At 48.9% G+C, this 20,624-nt stretch overlaps 11 protein-coding genes and 1 non-coding gene across 12 annotated transcripts; 3 read left to right on the top strand and 9 right to left on the bottom strand.

The window, feature by feature from the left end:
* Nucleotides 1–353: 353 nt before the first annotated feature.
* Nucleotides 354–1,711, bottom strand: BT62DRAFT_933015 (uncharacterized protein). The gene is made up of 2 exons (XM_043186473.1): nt 749–1,711; nt 354–689 (listed from the first exon to the last, which is right to left on the bottom strand). Exons 1-2 carry the CDS (start codon nt 1,409–1,411, stop codon nt 480–482), a joined length of 873 nt encoding a protein of 290 aa, XP_043038711.1. The 5' UTR covers nt 1,412–1,711; the 3' UTR covers nt 354–479.
* On the bottom strand, nt 1,430–2,937 carry BT62DRAFT_1076903 (uncharacterized protein; the record flags this gene model as incomplete). Its single annotated transcript, XM_043179257.1, has 5 exons — nt 2,447–2,937; nt 2,357–2,378; nt 2,001–2,101; nt 1,656–1,815; nt 1,430–1,581 (listed from the first exon to the last, which is right to left on the bottom strand). Coding segments are annotated over exons 1-5 (504 nt in total), but the record flags the coding sequence as incomplete, so codon positions are not given.
* Nucleotides 2,938–3,256: 319 nt separating this feature from the next.
* On the bottom strand, nt 3,257–3,328 carry BT62DRAFT_t94. The gene has a single exon. It is a non-coding gene; the product is annotated as a tRNA-Met (tRNA).
* A 534-nt stretch (nt 3,329–3,862) lies between these two features.
* BT62DRAFT_183587 (uncharacterized protein) lies at nt 3,863–6,668 on the top strand. Its single transcript, XM_043179963.1, has 3 exons — nt 3,863–3,936; nt 3,986–5,009; nt 5,056–6,668. The coding sequence occupies exons 2-3, from the start codon at nt 4,131–4,133 to the stop codon at nt 6,319–6,321; spliced, it is 2,145 nt and encodes a 714-aa protein (XP_043038709.1). The 5' UTR covers nt 3,863–3,936; nt 3,986–4,130; the 3' UTR covers nt 6,322–6,668.
* A 160-nt stretch (nt 6,669–6,828) lies between these two features.
* Nucleotides 6,829–7,976, top strand: BT62DRAFT_897493 (SET domain-containing protein; the record flags this gene model as incomplete). Its single annotated transcript, XM_043183304.1, has 3 exons — nt 6,829–7,664; nt 7,720–7,841; nt 7,900–7,976. 3 exons carry the CDS (start codon nt 6,829–6,831, stop codon nt 7,974–7,976), a joined length of 1,035 nt encoding a protein of 344 aa, XP_043038708.1.
* On the bottom strand, nt 7,961–9,193 carry BT62DRAFT_183523 (uncharacterized protein). The gene is made up of 3 exons (XM_043179962.1): nt 9,165–9,193; nt 8,301–9,107; nt 7,961–8,246 (listed from the first exon to the last, which is right to left on the bottom strand). The coding sequence occupies exon 2, from the start codon at nt 8,991–8,993 to the stop codon at nt 8,307–8,309; it is 687 nt and encodes a 228-aa protein (XP_043038707.1). The 5' UTR covers nt 8,994–9,107; nt 9,165–9,193; the 3' UTR covers nt 7,961–8,246; nt 8,301–8,306.
* Nucleotides 9,194–10,841: 1,648 nt separating this feature from the next.
* On the top strand, nt 10,842–11,494 carry BT62DRAFT_183444 (uncharacterized protein). The gene is made up of 3 exons (XM_043179961.1): nt 10,842–11,205; nt 11,259–11,297; nt 11,348–11,494. Exons 1-3 carry the CDS (start codon nt 10,964–10,966, stop codon nt 11,454–11,456), a joined length of 390 nt encoding a protein of 129 aa, XP_043038706.1. The 5' UTR covers nt 10,842–10,963; the 3' UTR covers nt 11,457–11,494.
* Nucleotides 11,386–12,666, bottom strand: BT62DRAFT_183259 (uncharacterized protein). Its single transcript, XM_043179959.1, has 5 exons — nt 12,522–12,666; nt 12,319–12,457; nt 12,051–12,264; nt 11,849–11,991; nt 11,386–11,791 (listed from the first exon to the last, which is right to left on the bottom strand). The coding sequence occupies exons 2-5, from the start codon at nt 12,326–12,328 to the stop codon at nt 11,532–11,534; spliced, it is 627 nt and encodes a 208-aa protein (XP_043038705.1). The 5' UTR covers nt 12,329–12,457; nt 12,522–12,666; the 3' UTR covers nt 11,386–11,531.
* Nucleotides 12,667–12,837: 171 nt separating this feature from the next.
* On the bottom strand, nt 12,838–13,427 carry BT62DRAFT_933012 (uncharacterized protein). Its single transcript, XM_043186472.1, has 2 exons — nt 13,334–13,427; nt 12,838–13,218 (listed from the first exon to the last, which is right to left on the bottom strand). Exons 1-2 carry the CDS (start codon nt 13,381–13,383, stop codon nt 12,999–13,001), a joined length of 270 nt encoding a protein of 89 aa, XP_043038704.1. The 5' UTR covers nt 13,384–13,427; the 3' UTR covers nt 12,838–12,998.
* Nucleotides 13,346–14,088, bottom strand: BT62DRAFT_183401 (uncharacterized protein). Its single transcript, XM_043179960.1, has 4 exons — nt 13,949–14,088; nt 13,859–13,886; nt 13,645–13,701; nt 13,346–13,569 (listed from the first exon to the last, which is right to left on the bottom strand). The coding sequence occupies exons 1-4, from the start codon at nt 14,031–14,033 to the stop codon at nt 13,482–13,484; spliced, it is 258 nt and encodes an 85-aa protein (XP_043038703.1). The 5' UTR covers nt 14,034–14,088; the 3' UTR covers nt 13,346–13,481.
* A 1,016-nt stretch (nt 14,089–15,104) lies between these two features.
* On the bottom strand, nt 15,105–17,258 carry BT62DRAFT_969668 (uncharacterized protein). The gene is made up of 9 exons (XM_043188953.1): nt 16,383–17,258; nt 16,216–16,299; nt 16,021–16,167; nt 15,929–15,961; nt 15,817–15,878; nt 15,667–15,756; nt 15,546–15,609; nt 15,470–15,489; nt 15,105–15,412 (listed from the first exon to the last, which is right to left on the bottom strand). The coding sequence occupies exons 1-9, from the start codon at nt 16,963–16,965 to the stop codon at nt 15,293–15,295; spliced, it is 1,203 nt and encodes a 400-aa protein (XP_043038702.1). The 5' UTR covers nt 16,966–17,258; the 3' UTR covers nt 15,105–15,292.
* Nucleotides 17,259–17,300: 42 nt separating this feature from the next.
* BT62DRAFT_182833 (NAD-aldehyde dehydrogenase) lies at nt 17,301–20,344 on the bottom strand. The gene is made up of 15 exons (XM_043179958.1): nt 19,978–20,344; nt 19,733–19,933; nt 19,619–19,682; nt 19,502–19,563; nt 19,352–19,438; nt 19,218–19,299; nt 19,096–19,162; nt 18,822–19,021; nt 18,674–18,769; nt 18,140–18,612; nt 17,992–18,078; nt 17,881–17,934; nt 17,808–17,818; nt 17,692–17,750; nt 17,301–17,637 (listed from the first exon to the last, which is right to left on the bottom strand). Exons 1-15 carry the CDS (start codon nt 20,050–20,052, stop codon nt 17,585–17,587), a joined length of 1,671 nt encoding a protein of 556 aa, XP_043038701.1. The 5' UTR covers nt 20,053–20,344; the 3' UTR covers nt 17,301–17,584.
* Nucleotides 20,345–20,624: the final 280 nt, after the last annotated feature.

Genomic DNA, 20,624 nt, shown 5'->3' with positions numbered 1-20,624 from the left:
GGGAAATGCGATCATCATCAGCAGAAACGTTCCTACGAATTTAAGGAGGCGGATTTTAATTGCAGGATCTTCGTCGCCAAGGTTTCCAAAACATTTTGATGACAATCGCGAGGTTTTTCCAGCGTAGATGAAACCATTATTTCGGTACACCTATCAGTGCTTTGAGCATTCCTGTACAGCCATTTCCGTATAAGTCGACGAGGCTGTATCCGACGTTGAAGTCGCTCAGAGCCTCTATTTCTTCAATTGCACCTGAAAACTTTGGAAATGGCTGATGTTTCCTGGGCTTTCTTTTAGGACTTCAATGGGAAGGCAGAAATTTGGGTCACCAGTGTTGCGAAAACAAATAGAAATCAGCATTTATACAGTGACTACATGCAGTCCGAACCAGTTATCAGTGTGAACAAAATTTAGTGCATAGACCCAAGGGAGACCGAAACATCAGTAAGTAATGCGTAGAGCAACGAAAATAGGAACGTTCATTCAGAACGAGAGCGCCAGGGATAAAACCACAATCCATGAAATCCTCTTTTCAACTGATATTTTTCTTGCTGGGCTTCCAACGCCTTCAGCCGAGCCTCGAGACCGTCAATTTTACGCTGTAGACCCTCCTTCTCTTGCACGGACTCTTTTCGCCCTTTTGAAAGACCCTCCACATAAGCGGCTCTGTATTCCTTTTGTCTTTGAGCCTGAAGCGAACACAAGGTGAGATAGCAAGTCAACCGCAAAGACAATGAGTGAACTTAACCTTCTGTAGTTCCTTAATCTCTGCCTCCCGTTTCGTCCACGCTCCTTCAAACTTCGTAAACATCTCCCGAGCTCGACCTTTTGCGGACACTACCCCACCAGTGGCCTGTTCCCATTCGGGCCAAACTTTTCGAAGATGTAATATGACAACATCCCAAATGGATGATGCATACCAGTAGCACTGCCCAGATATCACATTGTATTCGGGCTTGGTTTCCGCCACACTTGTCGCCACGACGAGGAGCTTTATGAAGGGCCAGGGGTGTGCATTAAACTCAATGTATTGTCTAACTTTGTATTGGCATGAGATGGAGAACAAACGCTTATCTCGGGAAATTTTGACCGCATCGCGGGCTTTGTTGGAGGAGAAGGATGATGACGAAGAGAAAAATGGTTTTCGGGCAGGACGCTGGCCGATGTCGCGATCGATGAGAGCATAAGTTTTCCGAGGCTCAGCAACGTCAGGATCCACTTCCTGGAGCTCAACAAGGATGGCCTCGTGGAGAAACCCGCTGGTGTACTTGATGTGCTCCAAGCGGATAACGTTCACCCTGTCAGTCTCACGCGCTGCCATCAATGCGGAGATGCAGGCAGACAAGGTCGTTGTGTGTTCTTCGTATTCTTCTTTGAAGAAGATAGAGCTGGGAGCATCGGTTTTCCACATAATGATCGTGGGGCAGACGGGGAAAGCGGTACAGGACCAGATATGAGGTGGTTATAATTAAGGACATGCACGAGGTGCTGGAGGCGTCTATTTGGTCCGGAAAGGCAGCTTATCGCCGATGGCCTCTTCACGGCACCGGTGATAGAGTGCTGCTCATCCGGAATTTGCGCCTCGTGGACATCATTTGGAAACATTCAATGTACTTCCAAGGTGCAGTAGACTCATCGACAGACCTTGAACGAACCCAAGTTAGGCGTTTAAATTGAAGAATCTTCCCATTGAAAGTTGTAAAGGTCTCATCTCCGAAATGTTGAGCAAAACGGAGCCGATTTAAGATTTCTTTCGTGACGCTTACAGGTTGTCTTGTGAACGTTCCGTACCATGACCCCGAGTTGTTCCGCAAGCTACGATTTGGATCCAGATGCAGAACGAGTGAGAAGCTTAAGCCTGTAAAGCTGTCTATGTAACGACCATATGACGTGTCTGTGGGAGAGCTTCGACAACTCAATGAATGTGAAAGGTTTAGGCTAGACAGAAAGGAGCTTTGAGAGAGGTGTGAACTGCGATCCCAGGTGTATTTTAATGGTACCCCCGATTCCAGCCTCCGTATGGTACCGAGTAATCATCGTAATCGATAGGCGCCGACGTCCTTCTGTAACCGACGAACTCGCGCCCAATCACATTCTCATGCTAAGGAGTTCCGAGATAAGAACTGACCCATAGAAAGAGACCAGCCGCATTCAGTCCTTTCGGTGAGAACCAATCATTAAGAGATCAGGTCGCCTTCGGTTCGTCACAACAGTTGCCCATGAAAAGTTTGACACGTTGCGAAAGGAATCAATGGGAGGTATATAGCACCACTCTGACACAGGAAATTTCTGGGGATAGGCTGAGATAAATGGACCTTTGAGGACACTTTTGTAACGTGAAAACAAGCAAACATACCTTCAGGGCACGAGCAGTGTGCCTAAAGGCAGTGTTTCACAGTAAAGCATCGCGTTAAGAGATCGGAATATTTTCGATCGTGACCGCGACCGTTGCGAGTCCTTCAGATTTCCGCGCAGCTGGAGATAACCGCTCACTTTGCGTTGGACTTTTGTTGACATGCTTCCTGCGGGCTACTTTGGGTGAAAAGTGTTCACTCGAAATTCGCGGAAACCTCCCCATTCCATAATGGAGAGTCGTAAGCTCCAATCAAGTAAATTTGGAGACATTTTACACGAGGTAGCGGATCCGTCACTGCCCTTTATCATTTCCGTAATACTCTACAGATGATCAAAAATGAGCCGCCAATAATTGCAACATACTTTGCAAGCGACCACCTAACGTGTACGCCCCAGCTGATGGATCCGGTTCATAACCAACTGGGGTGTTCAGTATGTCAAGGTTACGTCTTCATGGATCAATGAGGCATATTGCGATGTACACAAGAGAAAATATGAGAAAACGATCAAGGTTACTTTGTTGAGACGATTCTGTCCGTATTTGTGATGAATTTGTGAGGAGTTGGTGGTGGTTAGTCGGAGAGTGGGACATAAATTCAAATTGCAATTGTCAATTCGAAGATAAACAGTCCACTTGCCCGACGACAACAATATAATCCAGGCTATCAATATCTTCTCTAATTATTATGTCTGGCTCGGACAGTAGCGGTTGGGCATAAGACTTCTTGCAGTTCGTCAAAATGTCTATATAATGTGGTGGTGGACAATGGTCACTGACTCGTCTTCAAGCCTAATCAATGACCATGACATCAAGGACAGTAGATCATGACTCATTGTTAACGAATCGACCGACGACGAATCCCACGAAGTCAAGAACTAGTTCAAAAAGTCAGAAGTATTATAGCAGCAACTTGTTTCGATCAAGTGACCTCGGGGTTATGGGCCCCGCGCGCTACCACTGCGCCATGCTGCTATCGGGTATTTGTTGTATTAGAAAGATTGAGTTGTGCCAATAAGAATTGGCCGGAAATGGAAAACAGTCTTTGTTTGTTCCTATTGAAGTCAAGCGCCGAAGCCAATGATGAAGAGGCTTTTCCCAACGTTGAACACGACGACGACAACAATCACTACGGCCAGCGAGACTGACGCGTTGTAGCTCACTTACACCGTCGCTCGTTGTGGTCTGCATTCTTTCACGACGAGCACCCCTTCTCAAAATGTCTGGCAAAGCGCCACCGAAGGGCCCAAGAGCATTGCGAGGAGGTCCACCCCCGCCGCCTTCTAGCATCGCGGGACCGAGCTCCACTGCTTCTGGACCTTCTCTGGCGGCTCACCCAACGAAGAAGATACCTACAGGACCACGCAGTCTTGTAAATGGAAATGCAGCTCACGCGGGTCGCATATCGAAACCTCTCTACAGGAATGGGACGCCAGAGGGCAGAGGAACGGGTATTAATGGTGGAATAAATGGAGTGGGCACGAAGAGCGTGTATTCCTTGACATCGTCGATGCATGCTGATACATGGGTCCCTAATGGCGCCGTGAATGGTGTAAAGACAGTGAATAGTCCGCCGGTACCAGGTATTTTGGGTTCTAATCGGGCTGCAATCTCTTTCTCAATGCCGCGGAGGCCATCTGGTAGTGGTCCCCCACCGCCCACTCATCCGCCACCACCGCCACCCCAGCCGACGAAATCACCACCGCCGCCTCCTCCACCTAGTTCAACTCCGCCGCCTCCCCCTCCCCCAGCAACTCCGCCGCCGCCTCCACCGAGTATGGATCCTCCTCCGCCGCCCCCGCCGCCGAACGAGTCGGTACCTCCGCCACCACCTCCCGAAGTTCTGCCGCCCCCTTCGGCAGCGCCACCGCCTATATCAACTCCTCCGAAACCCATTTCACCCTCAGAAAATATTGCATCGTCAACCTCACGTGTGCCAGCGTCTCCTTCGCCAGTTACACGACCCTCTTCTCCCCAAAGGACTGTCCGGCCCGTTTCACCACCGTCATCTCCAGCACATGGCGTTCCTCATTTTACACCAATAACACTTCCTCAGCGCGTAACAAGTCCGTCACCCCAGCCCCCCTCTGACATTTTATCACCCTTCTCGCCACGTGAAGCAACCCCACCTCCACCTCCACCTCCACCTCCACCTCCACCCTCACCTCCCAGGCGCCCACGTACTCCAGTATTATACACCTTGCCTCCATTACCCGATTGGCCACCTCATAAGTCAGAATATCCGTCAGTCCGTTCATACAAGGTCCTACACGATCCATCCATACACAAACTTCCCTTTCCCTCCAATGTTAATGATCTAGTGGGATATTCAAGTGATGGCCCTCCAGCTGCACCAGGAACTAGTTCAAGCACTGCACTCACACCCCCGTATTTTCAGCACCTCATCTCGTGCATGCCGGATTATGTATCACCTTCCGTGTTCCAGGACCGCGTTAAAGGGAAGGGAAAGGGAAAGGAGATCGTGTATCGGTACGAGGGAGAGATATTGAGTCATGGGGAATGGATACCTGTTCCCGGACATGGAGATCTGTGGATACGTGAGCCAGAAATTCCCGCGAAGCCTCCAGATCCGCGTCTTAACTCTAATGTTAAGCGACGGCCGCTGCGTGAAGAGCTAGGTCATGTTTCATATGAGGTAGGGTTTTGGACTATCGACATGGTTCTCGCTAAATAGTCTGTAGTACGAACACGGGATATCAACAACTCCTCCGCCTCCCACCGCTTTATTACTGACGAACCTGTCCCCTCTAACGTCAAATACTCAGCTACGGGCACATCTTGGCGGGTATGGACCGATTAAGGTTTTCGAACCCAAGATTGACAAAGAGAATGGGATGGCCCTAGGTGTAGTGTGGATTGACTTTCGTACGCACGAAGACGCGAAACGGTGTTTTGACGGTATTTGTGGGCCGGGCTTAGATATTCGAGGCATTGGAGGCAGCTTGAAGATACTTCTTGGCGCTAGTGCTGAAGATGTAAAAGTCATGTTCGATGGGCAAGGCAAGAGAGTTGCAGCGGTCATCAAAGAATTGGAGGACAGGAAGCGAAAGCGGAAAGAAGCAGTGAAGAAGAGTGCAGGAACCAAAGATACGCCTCCCTTACCCGCAGTTCCGACGCCGAAACACAATGGAACACCACGACCGAATGCGTCAACACCTGGTGGTAACAGTAAATCGATTCACCATTCTTTACCGGCTAACCCACGACAGTCGCATGCTCTTCCTGCGAATCCAACAAAACAGCACGGACCAGCAGTGAGCTCGAGCTCCCTTGCGTTGCATAATCCACTTAAAGCATCTCCTATGAGGCCGGCCATGGCGAACGGAGCCTCAGGACCATTGATTCCTCAGCTTCAGAAGGCCAGAGAGGCGGCAGCGGCGGAGATAAAGCAAGAAAAAGAGAAGCCAGCAGAGAAAGAGGAAGGCATGGACAAGAGACGGATGATGGACTCCTTCAAAGCGAAGCCACGAGAACGATGGAAGAAGGAGGAGAGGGACGGAGAGGGACGGGGCTCGGATGGTCGTCGAAGTGGCCGGGATAGATATAACGATCGGTACCGGGAACATCGACCGCGTTCGCCCTCGCCTAATCCACTACAATACCTGCACAAGGGGTACACGGAGGACGAGGTGGAGAAGGCGCTGTTGACGAACGGGAAGGAGTACATCATTGTGGAGTTTGAAGACGGAAAACGCAGTGGTGGTGGTGTTTCGGAGGGAGAGGTCAGGGACTTTTTCAAAGAATTCCCGGCGGAGAAGGTGATGTCCGCGCCGAAGCATGGGTTAGTGTTTGTGACATTTCTGGATCCTGAATCAGCAAGGCGCGCTTTAATTTTTTTCGCCGGAACCAATCAGCGGTTAGCGTATAGGAATGTGAAGCTACGTCCTGGTGAGAAAGGGGTATTCCATGGTGTGTCAGTTGATTCTTTTATTGTCCTGCTGTCTTGACGTTTCTTAGGCTTTGATGGGCGGCGTCGGACGACATGGGAGGACTCAGAGATGGTGGACGAGGCCTCGCGGTTACTTGTTGCAGAGCTCAAGCAGATGCTGACGAAGGATGTCAAGGACCGGGTGGTTGGGAACGAGGTCAAACGGCTGATGCGCGCGGGGTTTAAAGAGAAAGAGGACGATGGAGAAAAGGAGGGGGAGAAAGGAGTGAAGACTCTTGATCTGAAGGGACTGAGTTTTCGGAAGCGGCGGCGAGAAGGCGAGGATGGAGGAAGAGAGAGCAAGCGTGCCAAGGTTGTCGATGAAAACATGGATGTCTGTATCTATGATGATACGGTCAAGGTCAAGCGAGTCCGAGAAGTCGACATGACTGAGGAGGGAGAGGAGCGGCCGAGGAAAAAGGGCAAAATTGAGAAGAAGGTGCAGAAGAAGGTCAAGGGCAAGAAGAGCAGAGTTGTTGTCGAAGTTGAGGAGGAAGACGCTGTCGTTGTCGTCAACGGCCGTAAGATGCCTAGCTTCCGTTCAGAATCGACGCTCTCGCCCTCGACATCAAGATCGTCTTCGCCTTGTTCTGTGCCACCAACGCCAGCGCTCGTGGTGGAGTCCGAGTCGGAATCCGAAGAAGAGGTGGTGGAGGAAGAGGACTTGGGCGTCTTTCAGGACGACGAGGACCTCTTCTTTGCCAAGATCGCGTTATCCCACCCTGAGAATGACTTTGAGAGTCTGGACGACAATCTTAAAGCGGAGCTGGGTATTCTACCGCCACCTGTCATAACGTCTCGGCTACAGATACATACCACGGGGTCCGCACGGACGGAGGGATTCTACGAGATCAGTCACGCGCAGAAGGCCGAATATGTGTCGCAGTATCAAGCCCGTTCATCTGCTGCATCGTCCAAGGTTGTTGTTGATCCTGCACCAAACGACAGCCCTTCGAAAGCTGGTGTCACATCTTCGCGGGAGAATCGAGCGAATGCCCGTCGACGTGCTCAAGGTCTCGAGGAAATGAACCAGCTCAACCGTGCTGTAGCGTTATCCAAATCTACTGCACAGATGAACTCGAAGGATAATCCGGCTCAGGAGATGCTGCTCAAGTTCAACCAGCTGCAGTCGAGGAAGAAGCACCTGCGGTTCGCGCGGAGTCCGATCCATGACTGGGGATTGTATGCCATGGAAAGGATCAGCCGTGGAGAAATGGTCATTGAGTATGTGGGCGAGATCGTCCGGGCACAGGTGGCGGAGAAGCGTGAGAAGGCGTACGAGCGGCAGGGTATTGGAAGCAGCTATCTATTTAGGATCGATGAAGACCTGGTGGTGGATGCCACGAAGAAGGGGAATCTAGGGTGAGTGTGACCACTTTTATTGTCTGGATTTACGAGCTGATTGTGCGCTCCGTAGTCGGCTGATTAACCATTCTTGTGATCCCAACTGCACTGCCAAGATCATTACTATCAGTGGGGAGAAGAAGATCGTGATCTATGCGAAGCAGGATATCGAACTTGGGGATGAGATAACATATGGTGAGCCACTTTGCTTGTTGATCATTTCATCGTAAGCTCATGGATCATCTTTAAATAGATTATCACTTTCCCTTTGAACAAGACAAGATTCCCTGTCTTTGCGGGTCCGCAAAGTGTCGTGGCTTTCTCAACTGATCCGTCATCCGGGGTTCTGGTGTCCGGAACTCTTTGTTTTGTCGTCGAATGTTGTCGTATTTTACCGTTTGCTTTTATTGGTTTTTTATATCGTTCATCTGTGTGTGTTTGTCCGCCTGCATATGTATATAATTATACCTCACATCATTGTCATTTATACTACAATGCAATTCCGCTGTCTTCATGATACGCCACGAACGCGTGATACCAGTTACGCCCCACTCCCTTCCCCCCCCCATGAGCCACCAGATGTTTGTCTTCGGTTGTTTCCTGGAACTGCCAGTGAGTGATACTGTTTAAACCAGTTGAAGCAAATTCGTGCACAAATAATCATTGAATAAGTATCGTTCGTTGGTCCCTCCCAAGTTCATTAACATGGATTGATGCATTGAAACACGCCAGCGCGATGTGGCGGTTGAAGTCGCGATTCCCTCCCCAGATTGTCAATTTTTTGACTCCGGGAAAGGCCCGTGGGGGAATAACGTCCAACATTGCCTTCTCCAGAATCTCCTGTGTGACCACCGTGCTATGTGTATACACGATATCCAACTCGGTTATTTGTTCCGGTAACTGGAGCCACGCGAGTTGAGCGTCGTTGTACCACCAGTTGTGGTAGTTCACCGATGTCCGCGAGACGTTGGGGAGTAAATGTTGAAGCACTGACATGAACTCGTGGATATCTCCCCATGCTGGGTGCGCTATGGGATGGAGGTAGAAGAAATCGATATTGAGGATGAAGGAGATGGACCGGCAGGACTTCGACGGCGAAAATGAAGAGTCGACGGACCGGAAGGCTACGGTGTCTCGGTATAGGATACGGCTGATGACGTGGTTAAGGTGGGAACGAGTGAAGATGTGCATGTCGGTGCAGTACACACGAGTGAATTCCCAAGCGAACGATTTGCTGACGAGAAGGGATGATGTCACCATTCGGAGACGTTCGAAGGGTGTAAGAGGAGAGGCCCATGCTTCCTCGATGATCTGGGCAAGTATTTTGACAGGCAGTACATTTGCCATTGTTCAACAGCACTTGTAGAGATGATTTTTTCAGCTGAGTTGTTTGGTGATTTGTGTGATTAAAGGTGTCGTTGTCCCTGCATTTTATACCTGATGCACATTTTCATGATCCATCTTGGCCTTGCGGTGAGAATTCTGTCTCATCGATTGTCTTCGGTAGGGGTTCCCCACTGGATGAAATTCTAAGCTTCTGCAGACTTTGGAGCTGTAACTTCTTGCTGAAAAGAAGCCTAATATATATCCTACTGTTATCGAACTAACCATTTCTAAGGATGTCTTCAGCAAGAAGTTACAGCTCCAAAGTTTGCCGACTGACTGGCAATGCACTGTATGAAACTTGATGTCTAAGAAAACAGTTCTGCAACAAAGTGACACAAATGAAAAGAAAGACTGACTCAGACGGCTTCCGGAACATTAGAAAAGAGGATGGAGGTAAAGGCTGACGTTAGACTGTAATTTGTGGTTGTGGGACTCCAACAGCCGGCCCGGACTCCGACTTGAACAAATTTCTGCAGCTCGTGGTCCGACGACCCATCAGTATTGGGTCAGTACGTAGTTGTCACTCGGTCAGCAACGCTTTTTTTTCACTTACGGCGTCCTGTAAGATCATTCTACTACAATCCCAGGAATATTGCGGTTTAGGTATCACCTCAATATTCAATCATATCGTCGACACAATCGTTATGAGGAGAGGTCTGTTGATTGAAAGCTAAAGATGTCTATGTTTTTCGTTGACAAACCTATTTTTTTCCAATACTTCACACTGAAAGATGGCGCCGCAATCGTGTTCAAGTCTTTGCTTAGTGATCGCCATACGGCCTTCTGACCTTTCCAGTCCAAAACAGTGAGTGGTGATGGAATTAGGATAAGGCACTTTCGATATTGTCATATCCTACTTTAAATTATTCCCACATGCGAACCCTCCCGTTTCCCATCTTCACTGTTGCTATTAAGTTAAACCCTCCATATGTATGACTAACTTTCCACCGTCCTGTTCAAAAATGCTCTGGCCGCCTATCCTACATCAAAGCAAATATTCTTTGTACGGCCAGGCTGCGTTGCAATCATTTTTTTCTATATCCCTTTCAGCAACGATTGGTGGGTCGCCTTCCGGCTTCAAGTTTGTGCACATTGCCAGCTTGTCGTAAATTTGAAGATAATGTCGTTCGGTCATGACACCAACGTACAAGCCTGCGAAGAAAGGTATATACTTCCGAGATTTTATCGCAGATACAGCGGTTGCGATTCAACGTTTCTCATGTCATGGTACTAGTCGCGCAACAGGTTCGCACCCAATACGCACCGGATTATCAATCACTGGACCGAGTCAGGGAATCCCTTCACTTGTCCTTCACCCCGCTATTAACTGAACATCGCACATAATATAAAACATGACGAAATTAGTAGTATATATTAGAGTCAGAAACTTGGAGTGAGAACCTGCTTGGCTTGATCCTTTCTATCTGTCTCGAACATGCGAGTGACCGGAACGTGATCGACGGTGGATCAGTTGCTGTGCAATAAGGTCTGACGTCATGTGGTAAGCATGAGAAAAAGGCACAGCGAGACGCCCGCTCACCTTAATTACCTACACTCATGTCCTCTCCTCTATCCGGCCTCTTCGTCCTTGCTGGACTGGCATATAGCACTAATGCGCAATTTGTAAACGGCAACAATGATCATACTTCAACAACACAGAGAATAATAGCGGGTGTCGTCGTAGGTACGTGTATTCATATCCTTTCCATCGGAGTATCCATCTCACAATAAGTTTCTCAGCTGGGCTCGCACTATTAGCCTGCATCTTTTTCTCTATCGCACTCTCTAGACGTCGGCAGCGCCGTCGCCTTCTCGTGGTACCCCAGGGGCAGTATCCTCCTCAGACTGCAGGAGGATACAAGCCGCCATTCTTTCGCAGCGGCGGGGGGTGGCATCAACAATACCCACCTAATCAAAATCAAGGCCCGTACATGTCTCCTCAAGGGCCTCCACATCAGTCAACTCCGTATTACGGAGGCGGTTATAGTCCCGGTGCAGAGCAGCGGCAAGAATATCCCCCAAATCCTCCTCCGTATAAACGGGATGATTCCAACTACCAGCCGGTGCGTACAACGGCGCCTGATGTCCCGCTGCTTCTAATACTGACTATCTTTAGCCCCCCGGACCACCTCCGGGTCATCCAGAAAGTAGTACTCAGGCTCAGTATAGTCCGGTTAGTTTTCATAACCGTTGTGATGACTTTTTAACTTATTTCCCTATTTTCAGCCCCCTGGACCACCGCCGCAAGCTCATTTGGCCCCCAATGTTTAAGGTTCCATAATCACCGCATATAGAAGGCTAATACTTCTTCGCAGGGCCAAGATTTTGTCGGAGGTTTCAGATCATAATCAGCGAGCATTTCCGTCTTCGGTTCTATTAATCTTCTGGTCGCACATTTGCATTCACAAACATTGTACAATTTAGCGTTACTAACCTTCGTGCTCCATTAGTTGTACCTATACACCCAGCTGGGATTCTAGTGTATAAACAGGATTTCTTTTATTCAGTGCAAATCACCGGTGAAGTGGATGCGTGTGATATTGCGTCGATGGTATCGTTCGTTTCCATGAACGATGGTGCAGAATCCAAGTTTGTTCGTGCCACTCGTACACGGACAGCGGTCGGTGCAGGCTGAGGCTGAATCGTTGACAAGTTTGGCGCCTGGTGATTGTAGAACGATGCTTGAACTGATATAGGATGCTTGAATTCGCAGCCTGGCAGACAAGAGGGCCATGCGGGACAAGGAGTGTACTTTTTAACTACCATTACAGTATGAATCAGCGAACCGCCCACGGAAATGGTCTAACGTAACTTACAAGGCTGCGTATCGGCGGGGTGAGAGAACGAGCAAGATCCGAGGGTACATTTTCGGCCTTGAACGTACGCCCAACAGTGACGAGCCGAATTTTCAGCGCGAGGGTTGAGCTCTTTGAATTTCATCACAGTCGGATCGTGTATGCTAACATCACAGAGCCCGGGCAGAATAAGTGGCATTCAGGCTTAGTGGAGGCGACTCACAAGCGACAGCCCTGACCCAGCGGGCACCGTCGTTTTTCCTTGAAGTGCTTGCATATGGCCGTATACCAGTTCACAGGCTCTATGGGCATGAAGGGCTGGGGGCACAGGAACGTATTTGCTAATTGCGCTGGAAAAATCGGGAACGGAGGGTGGAAGTGCTGACAAGTGATTCCGTACGGGCAATAGCCATTGAGATAGTTCCAGCAGACTAAGTCTATTGGTCAATCAAGTGAGCAAAATAGAAGCTAAGTAAGGGGAAAGCACACACTTATATCCATGGCGGGAGAAGGCGCTTAGGTGCAGTCGAGTGAGGGGGAAAATGTTAGAGTGTTGGAGAAGACCGCCCATTTATATCGCCCGCAGCTGAAGCTCGAGGCTTGAAAATGAGGTGACCGGTGCCACTTTCTCTATCGGCGAACAATGAGCGATAGCTTGTACAAAGACCAGCGGTGTGGCTGTCTTGGAACTTACAAAGGGCGGCATCGAAGCCGTGACAATGGTCTTGAAAATCGTCGACTTGAACAAAGATGCGAGCTTTCAGGATCATTTACCCAACGTTGAGTCGCCTTAATGAACCTTGCAGCAGTGGCACGGCGCCGTGAGCCTTTGAGAGACGCCCTGAAAAGACGCTCAACGCTGTATCGCAGTCTGCATCAAATATCCTAGAGAAAAGTAGCAGTAATGCTGCGTAAACCTGGGCCACGTTCGTGAATGAAACTTGTGATGTGGGTGATGTGGATTTCGAACATACATAGAGAAGACAACGATCTGTTGCGAGATTCAGGGATATAATTATTGACTAGACATTCTAGATGGTGGCGGCGGTCCGTGGTTCGTCTTTTGACATCCATCCCGTCGCCGAGTTTGGGAAACCAAGCGCATGTCATCAGGAGCCTGAAACCGGCTTCCTAGGCGAGTTATGGTGATAAGTCGTTCAATTCTCTTTGATCAATGTAGAGACCCTCGCCTTCCAGGTACCCGAAGGCGTAAAGGGTAGGCAGTAGGTTTTGCCGTTAATTTCTGTTGGTACAGCGGCGTGTAATGCCGCCCCGGAGATTGTATGGATGTCGGGGTCGGGATGGACGGGGTCACTATCAGGCCCAGGATGTTTGGAGTCACAGAACCGTATGCAGGGACGCATGCACCATATAAAGCAAGGTGTTTATCTCTTTTCTCGGTCTGATGTATCAAGTCAATAGACATTGCACGCGCCACAGAGATTTTGGCTTACAAGTCTTTGATATCTCTGGGATGTAACTGACACATGAACGAGCTCTACGAACCTGAACGTATGCCCAGCAGTGAGCGTCGCTTGATTCGATTGCGAAATCATGGATACTAGGCGGTGAAAAGGGGAAGCACAGGTTAAGATGCAAGAGAAACGCATATGATTTTACGTATCGATCACACTGATTGCCCATGGGGCAGCATCTATTCTGCCGGGACAAGTTCCTGCAAGCATGGTCTTCGGCGCGAGAGATCCTTTGTCAGATATCTGTTGTACAGTAGAAAACGCGAACTGAGAGGATGAATCAGCTGATTAGAACGCAGAGAACTAGGTTGCTTTAAGAGTACAGTTAGAAGGAAAACTCGCCTGAGAAATATATTGAAAGATCGCGGAAGAGTTGCCGGGAACAATGCAACAAGAGATCTGACGGTCTCAGGAGATGTACACCCCGGTAGATAAGCTCCTGGCAAGCATCATCTATAATATGGTCTTGGAAAACTGGCCAATCAAATCAGAAGAATGCTAACATAAGGATAGAAAGATACGGACCATCATTGCCAAAACCCACGACAATATTTACAACTTAAGAAAGATCAAACATGGAGAGCCGAGATAACGGGAGTACGGTCGTTCAGTCTAGGGAAACCCAGAGATCACAGACGGTATTTACTTCTTTTGACAGAGAGATCCAGAGAACAGACTCTTGAAATTATATAGCGTCTTCTTCCGCAGGCCGAAGGCCGACGAAAAGACATATGCGCCGGATGGTGGAAACACTTGGAAGGAAGAACATAAAGAGATTCGCAGACAAGGACAAGGAGGAGCCTCTCCTAGCACGCCAAGAACATGATGATGTGGCGCGATTGGACTTGAACTTGATCATGATTAGAACAGAATGGACGAGTCAGTGAGCCAAACAAAACAAAGAAAGTTCCGACCAAATCTGGGGTGATGACCCTGTTTCTGAAGGTAAAAAATCAGGAAAATGCCTGATTGTCTTTTTTGAGATTTCTAGAATTTCCCAACATGAAATTCGATAAGCCTTGTGGACGGGCAGACGGAGGTCGGTGTTTCGGACCATGCTTGTCACGTGGTATGACGCCTTCCCGACACAAGTTCGGGCCGACGTATGCTGATGTTTGACAGTTGGAGCGAGCGAGTCGGAATGCTTCAAAAGGCAAGAATAATATCCATGTCGGATGGGCTATTTCATTTCTTGATTATTGGAGCTTTTACATAGCGCGCACTTTTCGGAACCGTCCCTTGACTGTCCCTGAGTCCCGACACCGACTCGGGATCGGGTATTTTTGGCAGGCCGACGCATAGAACGCCGCACAAGTTTGCAAGGTAAATATTCTTTCGATGTGGCGCAATGTGAGGGGTAATTACCGCTTATGTGGGTCTAGTTATCGGTCTTCGTCAGCGTTTGCTAAAAGTGAACAATAATAAATGAATTTAAGTATGGTGCCTTAAGTCACTGCATGGAATGGCGCTGGTATTTCAGATCCTGCGATACGTTATGTGCCTGTGACTTGTCAGGAAATTTTTAGTTTCCTATTCGTCGTCAAGTACGGACTTGCAGAGTTATGTCCTACCTTTGATTCGGCGGACAGTTCGGTCCTGGTAGATGACCGACGGTATCCACTAGTAGCGTCCTTTAAATATCTCATCCTGGCTGCCTAAGAAACTGATTGGATTGGGATGGGTGATTTCATATATCTTATGACGTGACTGTCGTTCTCATCTTTGATGATCAAGTGACTTGGCGTTTTGTTGCGCGCCTAGGGACGCACCGATAGCATCCCCGAGTCGGTAATATAATAATGGGCCGAGCGTCATGAAAAATTATTGACCTGAGGCTTTACAGTAAATACTTTCGCGGTTTGTCTACTAATAATACATATACTATACAGTAAAGATAGAGAGCAAATATAATAGCAGGATCGCAATAAGGAATAAATAATCATCACTGGTGGTTGTGGTCATGAGTGGTAATAAAATGCAAGGGTATCGTTCATGGTAATGTCATATTCTGTGGTTGGACCTGCATTGCTGCGCTGTTCAGCATGTCGAACCCCGTCATCATACCCGCGCTGACGTTCATTCTCTTCCGTGGAGGCATAGCGGAAATATCCTGTGCACAACGAGGGTCAGAACAACGACCAGACCACACGAAATCACGCGCAAGTACTTCGCAATTGTATTGGCCGTCTATTGGAAGTCATTGAGACCAAACCTGACGGCCGACACACAGCAAACAAACCCACCTTGTTGCAGTGGTGTATCATCCCACGTCCGTGAGTGTTTGCGGACCATCCGGTTCGAGGGATCCTAGAAGTAGCATAGGCAACATTAGGTACAAATATAGATGCAGAGCAATGTGCCAACCTCGAGTTGAGTTAATGGCTCAGTTGCGTAAACCGCTTGAGCATCAGCGGCTTCCGTCCAGTCCAATTTTGCACTAGCACGAGATACCACCTATGAATTCGAATATATTTAGTTAGCCCGAATGATGATGATGATCGATGGATAACACACCTCTGCATGGTACCTTTGACTTTCGTCGAGGGATAGGGAGGAGTGTCTCGACTGTTGGTCGACTGTTTGATCATCAGATAGAGAACAGGAAAAAACCGAAATTTCAACTCACCTGCACTCTGATTCATGGAAAGAAGAGCGGCCACTAAATATATAGATACAAACTTAATGATGATGGAAATGCACATGAGAGGTCTTTCTCACTGATATCATCTCTGCGCTTTTCTGCAGCAGCAACGGACTGACGTGCTTGACGTTCAGCATCAAGACACGCAGTATACCGAAGAAACGCATCTTGTGTATCTTTTTGTGTCTTAGAAAGAGTAGTGCGGGACAATAGGAGCGCTTGTTCTATTCATTTAATCAGATCTTGGATTCAGGGGAAGGAAAGATACATACTGGATGTACTCGCTTCCTGCGCCAACGTTTCAGGATTGCGAAGGGACGGTGACTGGGAATTTCGTGATGAAACCATAAAGCTGCCTGACCCGTCCGAGACATCTATAACAAGGTAAGGGTCGTACGATTGGTAATGGCGATCAGGTCAATTTTTTGCTCACCCATACCTGCTGTTCGCATTTTGTGGTCCCCGTATCCGTGGTCAGAGGCGTCGGGTGACCCTGAATCTATAGAGTGGTCATCGCGGATCGTGTACCCAGTCTCCCCCATAGAGTTGCGCAAACGAGGGTTGTGAGGTATACCCGAGGCCTGGCGTTCAATGAACTTGCGCAGGAACGTTAGCTCGATGTCATCGGCCATAACGTAGGGGGGTCCCTGAATGTCGCCTTTCTGCATCAAGAGTTCCAGGTGTGACATGGTTTTGTCTTTGAGCTGCTGGAGCCATTCGTGCAGCTCCATATGGTCCTGGTCCGCGCGTGCATCGTAGTCCTGCCGTCTCCTGGCCTTCCGCCAGTACGTCTTGGTCAACTTGAGAGCACGATTAACCTCGCTGTCTAGAATCCGATACCAGTCGCTGGCCTGACGGTTGAGACGCACCGCCAGTACTCCGGGTTGCACCCGTAGCTGCAAATTGCACCGGCCTTCACGGTCTGGAGGCCCAAGAACCCCTTTTTGCCCTTGATTTCCCCTCGTCGCGCCACGGGAGACATTTCCAAGCTCAGGCCAAGGCAAATCGTCAGCGGTAGCCATAATTAGAATCTCGAGTATGAGATGGATTGAGGGCGAGATGCAAAAAAAAAGGGTATTGGTGCAATCACAATGCTGCGATGCAGTTGGACCGGGCACAAGTTATCGAGTCGCAGAAGACAACTTTCGCCGACTTATAAGGTCGGGATCAGTTTAGGTGGTGATGTATTGATGGCTCGTTTTACAGCACTGCCAAAAACTTGATGCGACCCATTCAATCAGTCGGACAATTCGTCACTAAACCTTGGATACGACGGGTCAAAAGGCTCGGAGGAAAATCCAAAAAAGGGCGCAGTTGATGAAATCCGGTCATTCACACGCATGATGACGGATACCCTTATGTCGTTGATGAACAGTTCAGAATGATCCATACCACGCTACAATTTCCATTGCAACAGAGGGGCACTTCAGTGACACGGGGTAAAAAGTAAGGTGGAAGTACTGATGTCGAGCTTTCGGATCAAACGCAAGTGGAAGGAAGCGCCCGCAGAATTGCTTCGCTTCCGCATTCCAATGGCTTTCGCCCCACCTAACCACGTCTGTTCAACTTCTCACAAAATTCAAATCATAAGGTTGGACCTTAAACTAGATCCCTGGAAAATGATCTTCTTCGGCTTAAACGTCACGCAGAAAAAGTCACGCCTTGTGCTAGTGGTGCTTCATTGGAGAAATTGACTGGTAATGAATCGAGTTAGTGAATACAAAACTGCGCAAAACGGTGCTCCTCACTAGTGCACGCGCTCCAGCGCACATACTGTTTCCAGGCATCGCCACCAGATTCGCGACCCCTGTCAGGTTAGAATAGGTGTGCGGGGGTTTGATCCAGCTGATATGAAACCTCTCACCATCCAGTACTCTAAAAAGGAAAGTGGGCGCACGTTAATGGCATGTCACTTCACAATACTCAGCCGTCCTCACCTTGTTGCCGCCGAAAGCGGCCGAGATTTCAGCTCCAGAGTTCCCGACATTTATCTGTGAGAAATAGACTATCATAACAAGGTCCCCGACAGACGGGGACAATCGACGTACATTTACAATACCCGCATCTGATCCATTTGGTCCGATCCATTGGCCCGCATTACGGAGATCGCGGGTCCAGAGACTACTGGAAAGGCCCTGGACATTTGGAGAAAGATGAGATTAGACTGAATAATAAAATAGAAAGGGATGACTGAACTTGAGGCACCGCATTATTCCACTCGATAGCTTGATCAAGATGATCGAAAATCGCGACGTTAAGAATGGGGGCAAAGGTTTCGGTACACCATATCTTGTCCCTGGTATCCACTGATTTAGGTATTGCAATGGCGGGCTGTACAAAATTGCCTTTGTCGAGAGGGGCTTCATTGTATCGGATGCCGCCGGTGAGAATTTCAGCATCAATGGAACGAAGGTATTTAATGGTAGTCTCATAGACGTTGACTGCGTTGGACGTATGTAGAGGGCCAAGGAGAGTCGTGTCAACCAGGGGGTCCTCGGGCTTGACGGATCCATAGGCCTTCAAAAGCCGCTGTAAGAACTCGTCCGCGATATTACGCTGAAGATAAAGTCTTCGAGTTGACGTGCAACGTTGTCCGGCCGTACCGACGGCGCCGAAGAAGACCGAGGGGACCGCCATGTTTAAATCCGCATCATCCATGATGATAGAGGCTTGATGAACAGAAGAGGCGCTACTGTTAACAACATGCTTCATCATAATTGATATGCGTACCATTGTTACCACCTAATTCCAGTATGGATTTTCCAAACCTTGCACTGACATTCTGGCCTACAGAACGGCCGACACGTTCACTACCAGTGAAAGACACTGACCCGGGATGTGAGTCGACATGCTTACTTATTAGTAATATTCAGCATACCAAGGTCTACCCCGGAGTTTGCCACAATTCCTTCACCAATATCCTTTCCTCCCGTTACCAAGCCTGCAACCGCGCCGCTGATCCCATTGTGCTCCAAAACCTTGCTTACAATGGTGGTTACGGCAATGGCGCACAATGGTGTAGTATGAGAAGGTTTCCAAATAGTAGCGTTTCCAGCAGCCAAAGAAAGGGACAGATTCCTAACCAATCGATGTGGTCGGAAAACAGCTAGCCAGCCAGCTAGCTGCTATATATGACGAAATCAATCACGTACCAGCCGTAGACAGCCACAGGGAAATTGAATGCTGTCAAGATTCCAATAACACCCAACGGATTTGGCACTGAAACGCGAGAACATTAGACCTAGCCATAAAGAGGAGAATCAAGAAGCCAGACCTTCTAAGATAGAATGACCTACACGCTCTGATGCAACCACACGACCACTCATCATCCTGGAAAGACCCAGTGCATAGTCACACTGCGTTGATGATCGATTAGTAGGCACACAGGAGACAAAAATAGGCGCGTACAATGTCGATGAATTCCTGCACTTCGCCTACGCCCTCAGTCTTGATCTTTCCCATCTCCAGAGACACAAGAGCCCCGAGCTGTACGCGCTGAAAGTGCATAGTGCCGTCGGCATACTGGGAAGAGCTTCTATTGTTTCATGACTGGCGCACCTTTGCAGCAAGGGCTTCTCGGATTTGACGAATAATCTCTCCTCGACGCGGTGCAGGCACATCTAAAGCAGCGAGATTAGGCCTCAGAACGCGTGCAATAAAAAGAATTGGACTTGCTTCGGAACGACGTGTAAGCATCGCGGGCCTTGGCGAGGGTCTCACGAAGGTCTTCTGGTGATGCCTGAAGATCTGTCTGGCAGTTGGAACCCATCATCGCGGCATGATACTCACGGATTTAACGCGTGCCAGGATCTCACCCGTCGTCGGACACACCGACGTGAGGATCTCGCCGGAGCCCTTCCATTCCCCGTCGTAGACGCCTGGCACCTCTGTGCTCGTCGTTGAGATGTCGAGCGAAGACAGGATTCGTGATGCCCTAGTCGACAGCAAGCGGGCCGTGGGGCCTATTCGAGAGGACCGTTCCAGATGAATCTGTTTTTTGTCAAGGCGATCCCAGAAAGCGGTGAAGCACGTACACCTGGAAGTAGCAGCTTGGATAGCATAGCGGTTGACGGTGCTGGTGGTAGCTGCTCAAGCTCCGGTACGGTCATGCGCCGACTTACCTTCCCCGAATGGCCGCCAGTGGCGCAACACGACCATGTGAGCACATTTCCACCCCGAAGTCCGTATAGGCATAAGTATCAGCCCATTTCCACCAGAATTTCTTCACTTGTCTTCACTGGCAGAGGCGCATCAGCAGCGCATCAAGTTCTCAAAATATCCATGATCTTTCACACTGACTTATATGGGCCGAAGATCATCAACAGAACCTGGCTATCTTAATTTGGTTGATTAATGCATATCCACATGTACAAATCTTCGGTGTTCGCCTTCGCAAGAGAAATATCTCTCTACTCAAGACAGAAGGTCTCACAACAGCGTTGATGATCAGATTGCAGTGTCTTGAATCGAAGGGGTGGTAATCTCTGTCGTCGAAACATGCGCATATCGGTACACGTATCTCCCTTGATTCAAGGAACATTGTCTTCCGCCGACCGTCACGATTGTTTGGGTAAAAGAAAAGCAGAGCGCTGACACTGATTTGCCCAGAGTACTTGATCCAGCGTAGGCGGAACGACAACTTCCTGAAATCTTTTTCTATCCCTGTGTACGATATGTAGCC

Source organism: Guyanagaster necrorhizus, assembly GCF_019112545.1.
Source record: "Guyanagaster necrorhizus MCA 3950 unplaced genomic scaffold BT62scaffold_15, whole genome shotgun sequence".
Lineage (NCBI taxonomy): Eukaryota > Fungi > Basidiomycota > Agaricomycetes > Agaricales > Physalacriaceae > Guyanagaster > Guyanagaster necrorhizus.
The sequence above is the reverse complement of the archived record's forward strand: the minus strand, read 5'-3'. Positions and strand labels throughout refer to the sequence as shown.

What these genes read in the sequence shown, in the direction of transcription:
- BT62DRAFT_933015 (XM_043186473.1), bottom strand. Translation starts at nt 1,411, where the DNA reads ATGTGGAAAACCGATGCTCCCAGCTCTATCTTCTTCAAAGAAGAATAC. An exon ending in AGATTAAGGAACTACAGAAG is followed by an intron (nt 690 to 748) that starts GTTAAGTTCACT and finishes TGTTCGCTTCAG; the next exon opens with GCTCAAAGACAAAAGGAATA.
- BT62DRAFT_183587 (XM_043179963.1), top strand. Translation starts at nt 4,131, where the DNA reads ATGGATCCTCCTCCGCCGCCCCCGCCGCCGAACGAGTCGGTACCTCCG. An exon ending in TAGGTCATGTTTCATATGAG is followed by an intron (nt 5,010 to 5,055) that starts GTAGGGTTTTGG and finishes AATAGTCTGTAG; the next exon opens with TACGAACACGGGATATCAAC.
- BT62DRAFT_183523 (XM_043179962.1), bottom strand. Translation starts at nt 8,993, where the DNA reads ATGGCAAATGTACTGCCTGTCAAAATACTTGCCCAGATCATCGAGGAA.
- BT62DRAFT_183444 (XM_043179961.1), top strand. Translation starts at nt 10,964, where the DNA reads ATGTCTCCTCAAGGGCCTCCACATCAGTCAACTCCGTATTACGGAGGC. An exon ending in CTCAGGCTCAGTATAGTCCG is followed by an intron (nt 11,206 to 11,258) that starts GTTAGTTTTCAT and finishes CCCTATTTTCAG; the next exon opens with CCCCCTGGACCACCGCCGCA. An exon ending in AAGCTCATTTGGCCCCCAAT is followed by an intron (nt 11,298 to 11,347) that starts GTTTAAGGTTCC and finishes ACTTCTTCGCAG; the next exon opens with GGCCAAGATTTTGTCGGAGG.
- BT62DRAFT_183259 (XM_043179959.1), bottom strand. An exon ending in CTGGGTCAGGGCTGTCGCTT is followed by an intron (nt 11,992 to 12,050) that starts GTGAGTCGCCTC and finishes CTGTGATGTTAG; the next exon opens with CATACACGATCCGACTGTGA. An exon ending in CCCCGCCGATACGCAGCCTT is followed by an intron (nt 11,792 to 11,848) that starts GTAAGTTACGTT and finishes CTGTAATGGTAG; the next exon opens with TTAAAAAGTACACTCCTTGT.
- BT62DRAFT_933012 (XM_043186472.1), bottom strand. Translation starts at nt 13,383, where the DNA reads ATGATTTCGCAATCGAATCAAGCGACGCTCACTGCTGGGCATACGTTC. An exon ending in ACTGCTGGGCATACGTTCAG is followed by an intron (nt 13,219 to 13,333) that starts GTTCGTAGAGCT and finishes GACCGAGAAAAG; the next exon opens with AGATAAACACCTTGCTTTAT.
- BT62DRAFT_183401 (XM_043179960.1), bottom strand. Translation starts at nt 14,033, where the DNA reads ATGTCTTTTCGTCGGCCTTCGGCCTGCGGAAGAAGACGCTATATAATT. An exon ending in GGATCTCTCTGTCAAAAGAA is followed by an intron (nt 13,887 to 13,948) that starts GTAAATACCGTC and finishes CCCGTTATCTCG; the next exon opens with GCTCTCCATGTTTGATCTTT. An exon ending in TCTTTCAATATATTTCTCAG is followed by an intron (nt 13,570 to 13,644) that starts GCGAGTTTTCCT and finishes TCATCCTCTCAG; the next exon opens with TTCGCGTTTTCTACTGTACA.
- BT62DRAFT_969668 (XM_043188953.1), bottom strand. Translation starts at nt 16,965, where the DNA reads ATGGCTACCGCTGACGATTTGCCTTGGCCTGAGCTTGGAAATGTCTCC. An exon ending in CCACAAAATGCGAACAGCAG is followed by an intron (nt 16,300 to 16,382) that starts GTATGGGTGAGC and finishes CGGACGGGTCAG; the next exon opens with GCAGCTTTATGGTTTCATCA. An exon ending in TTCCATGAATCAGAGTGCAG is followed by an intron (nt 15,879 to 15,928) that starts GTGAGTTGAAAT and finishes ATGATCAAACAG; the next exon opens with TCGACCAACAGTCGAGACAC.
- BT62DRAFT_182833 (XM_043179958.1), bottom strand. Translation starts at nt 20,052, where the DNA reads ATGACCGTACCGGAGCTTGAGCAGCTACCACCAGCACCGTCAACCGCT. An exon ending in AGGTCATTCTATCTTAGAAG is followed by an intron (nt 19,163 to 19,217) that starts GTCTGGCTTCTT and finishes CTCGCGTTTCAG; the next exon opens with TGCCAAATCCGTTGGGTGTT. An exon ending in GGAATTAGGTGGTAACAATG is followed by an intron (nt 18,613 to 18,673) that starts GTACGCATATCA and finishes CTGTTCATCAAG; the next exon opens with CCTCTATCATCATGGATGAT.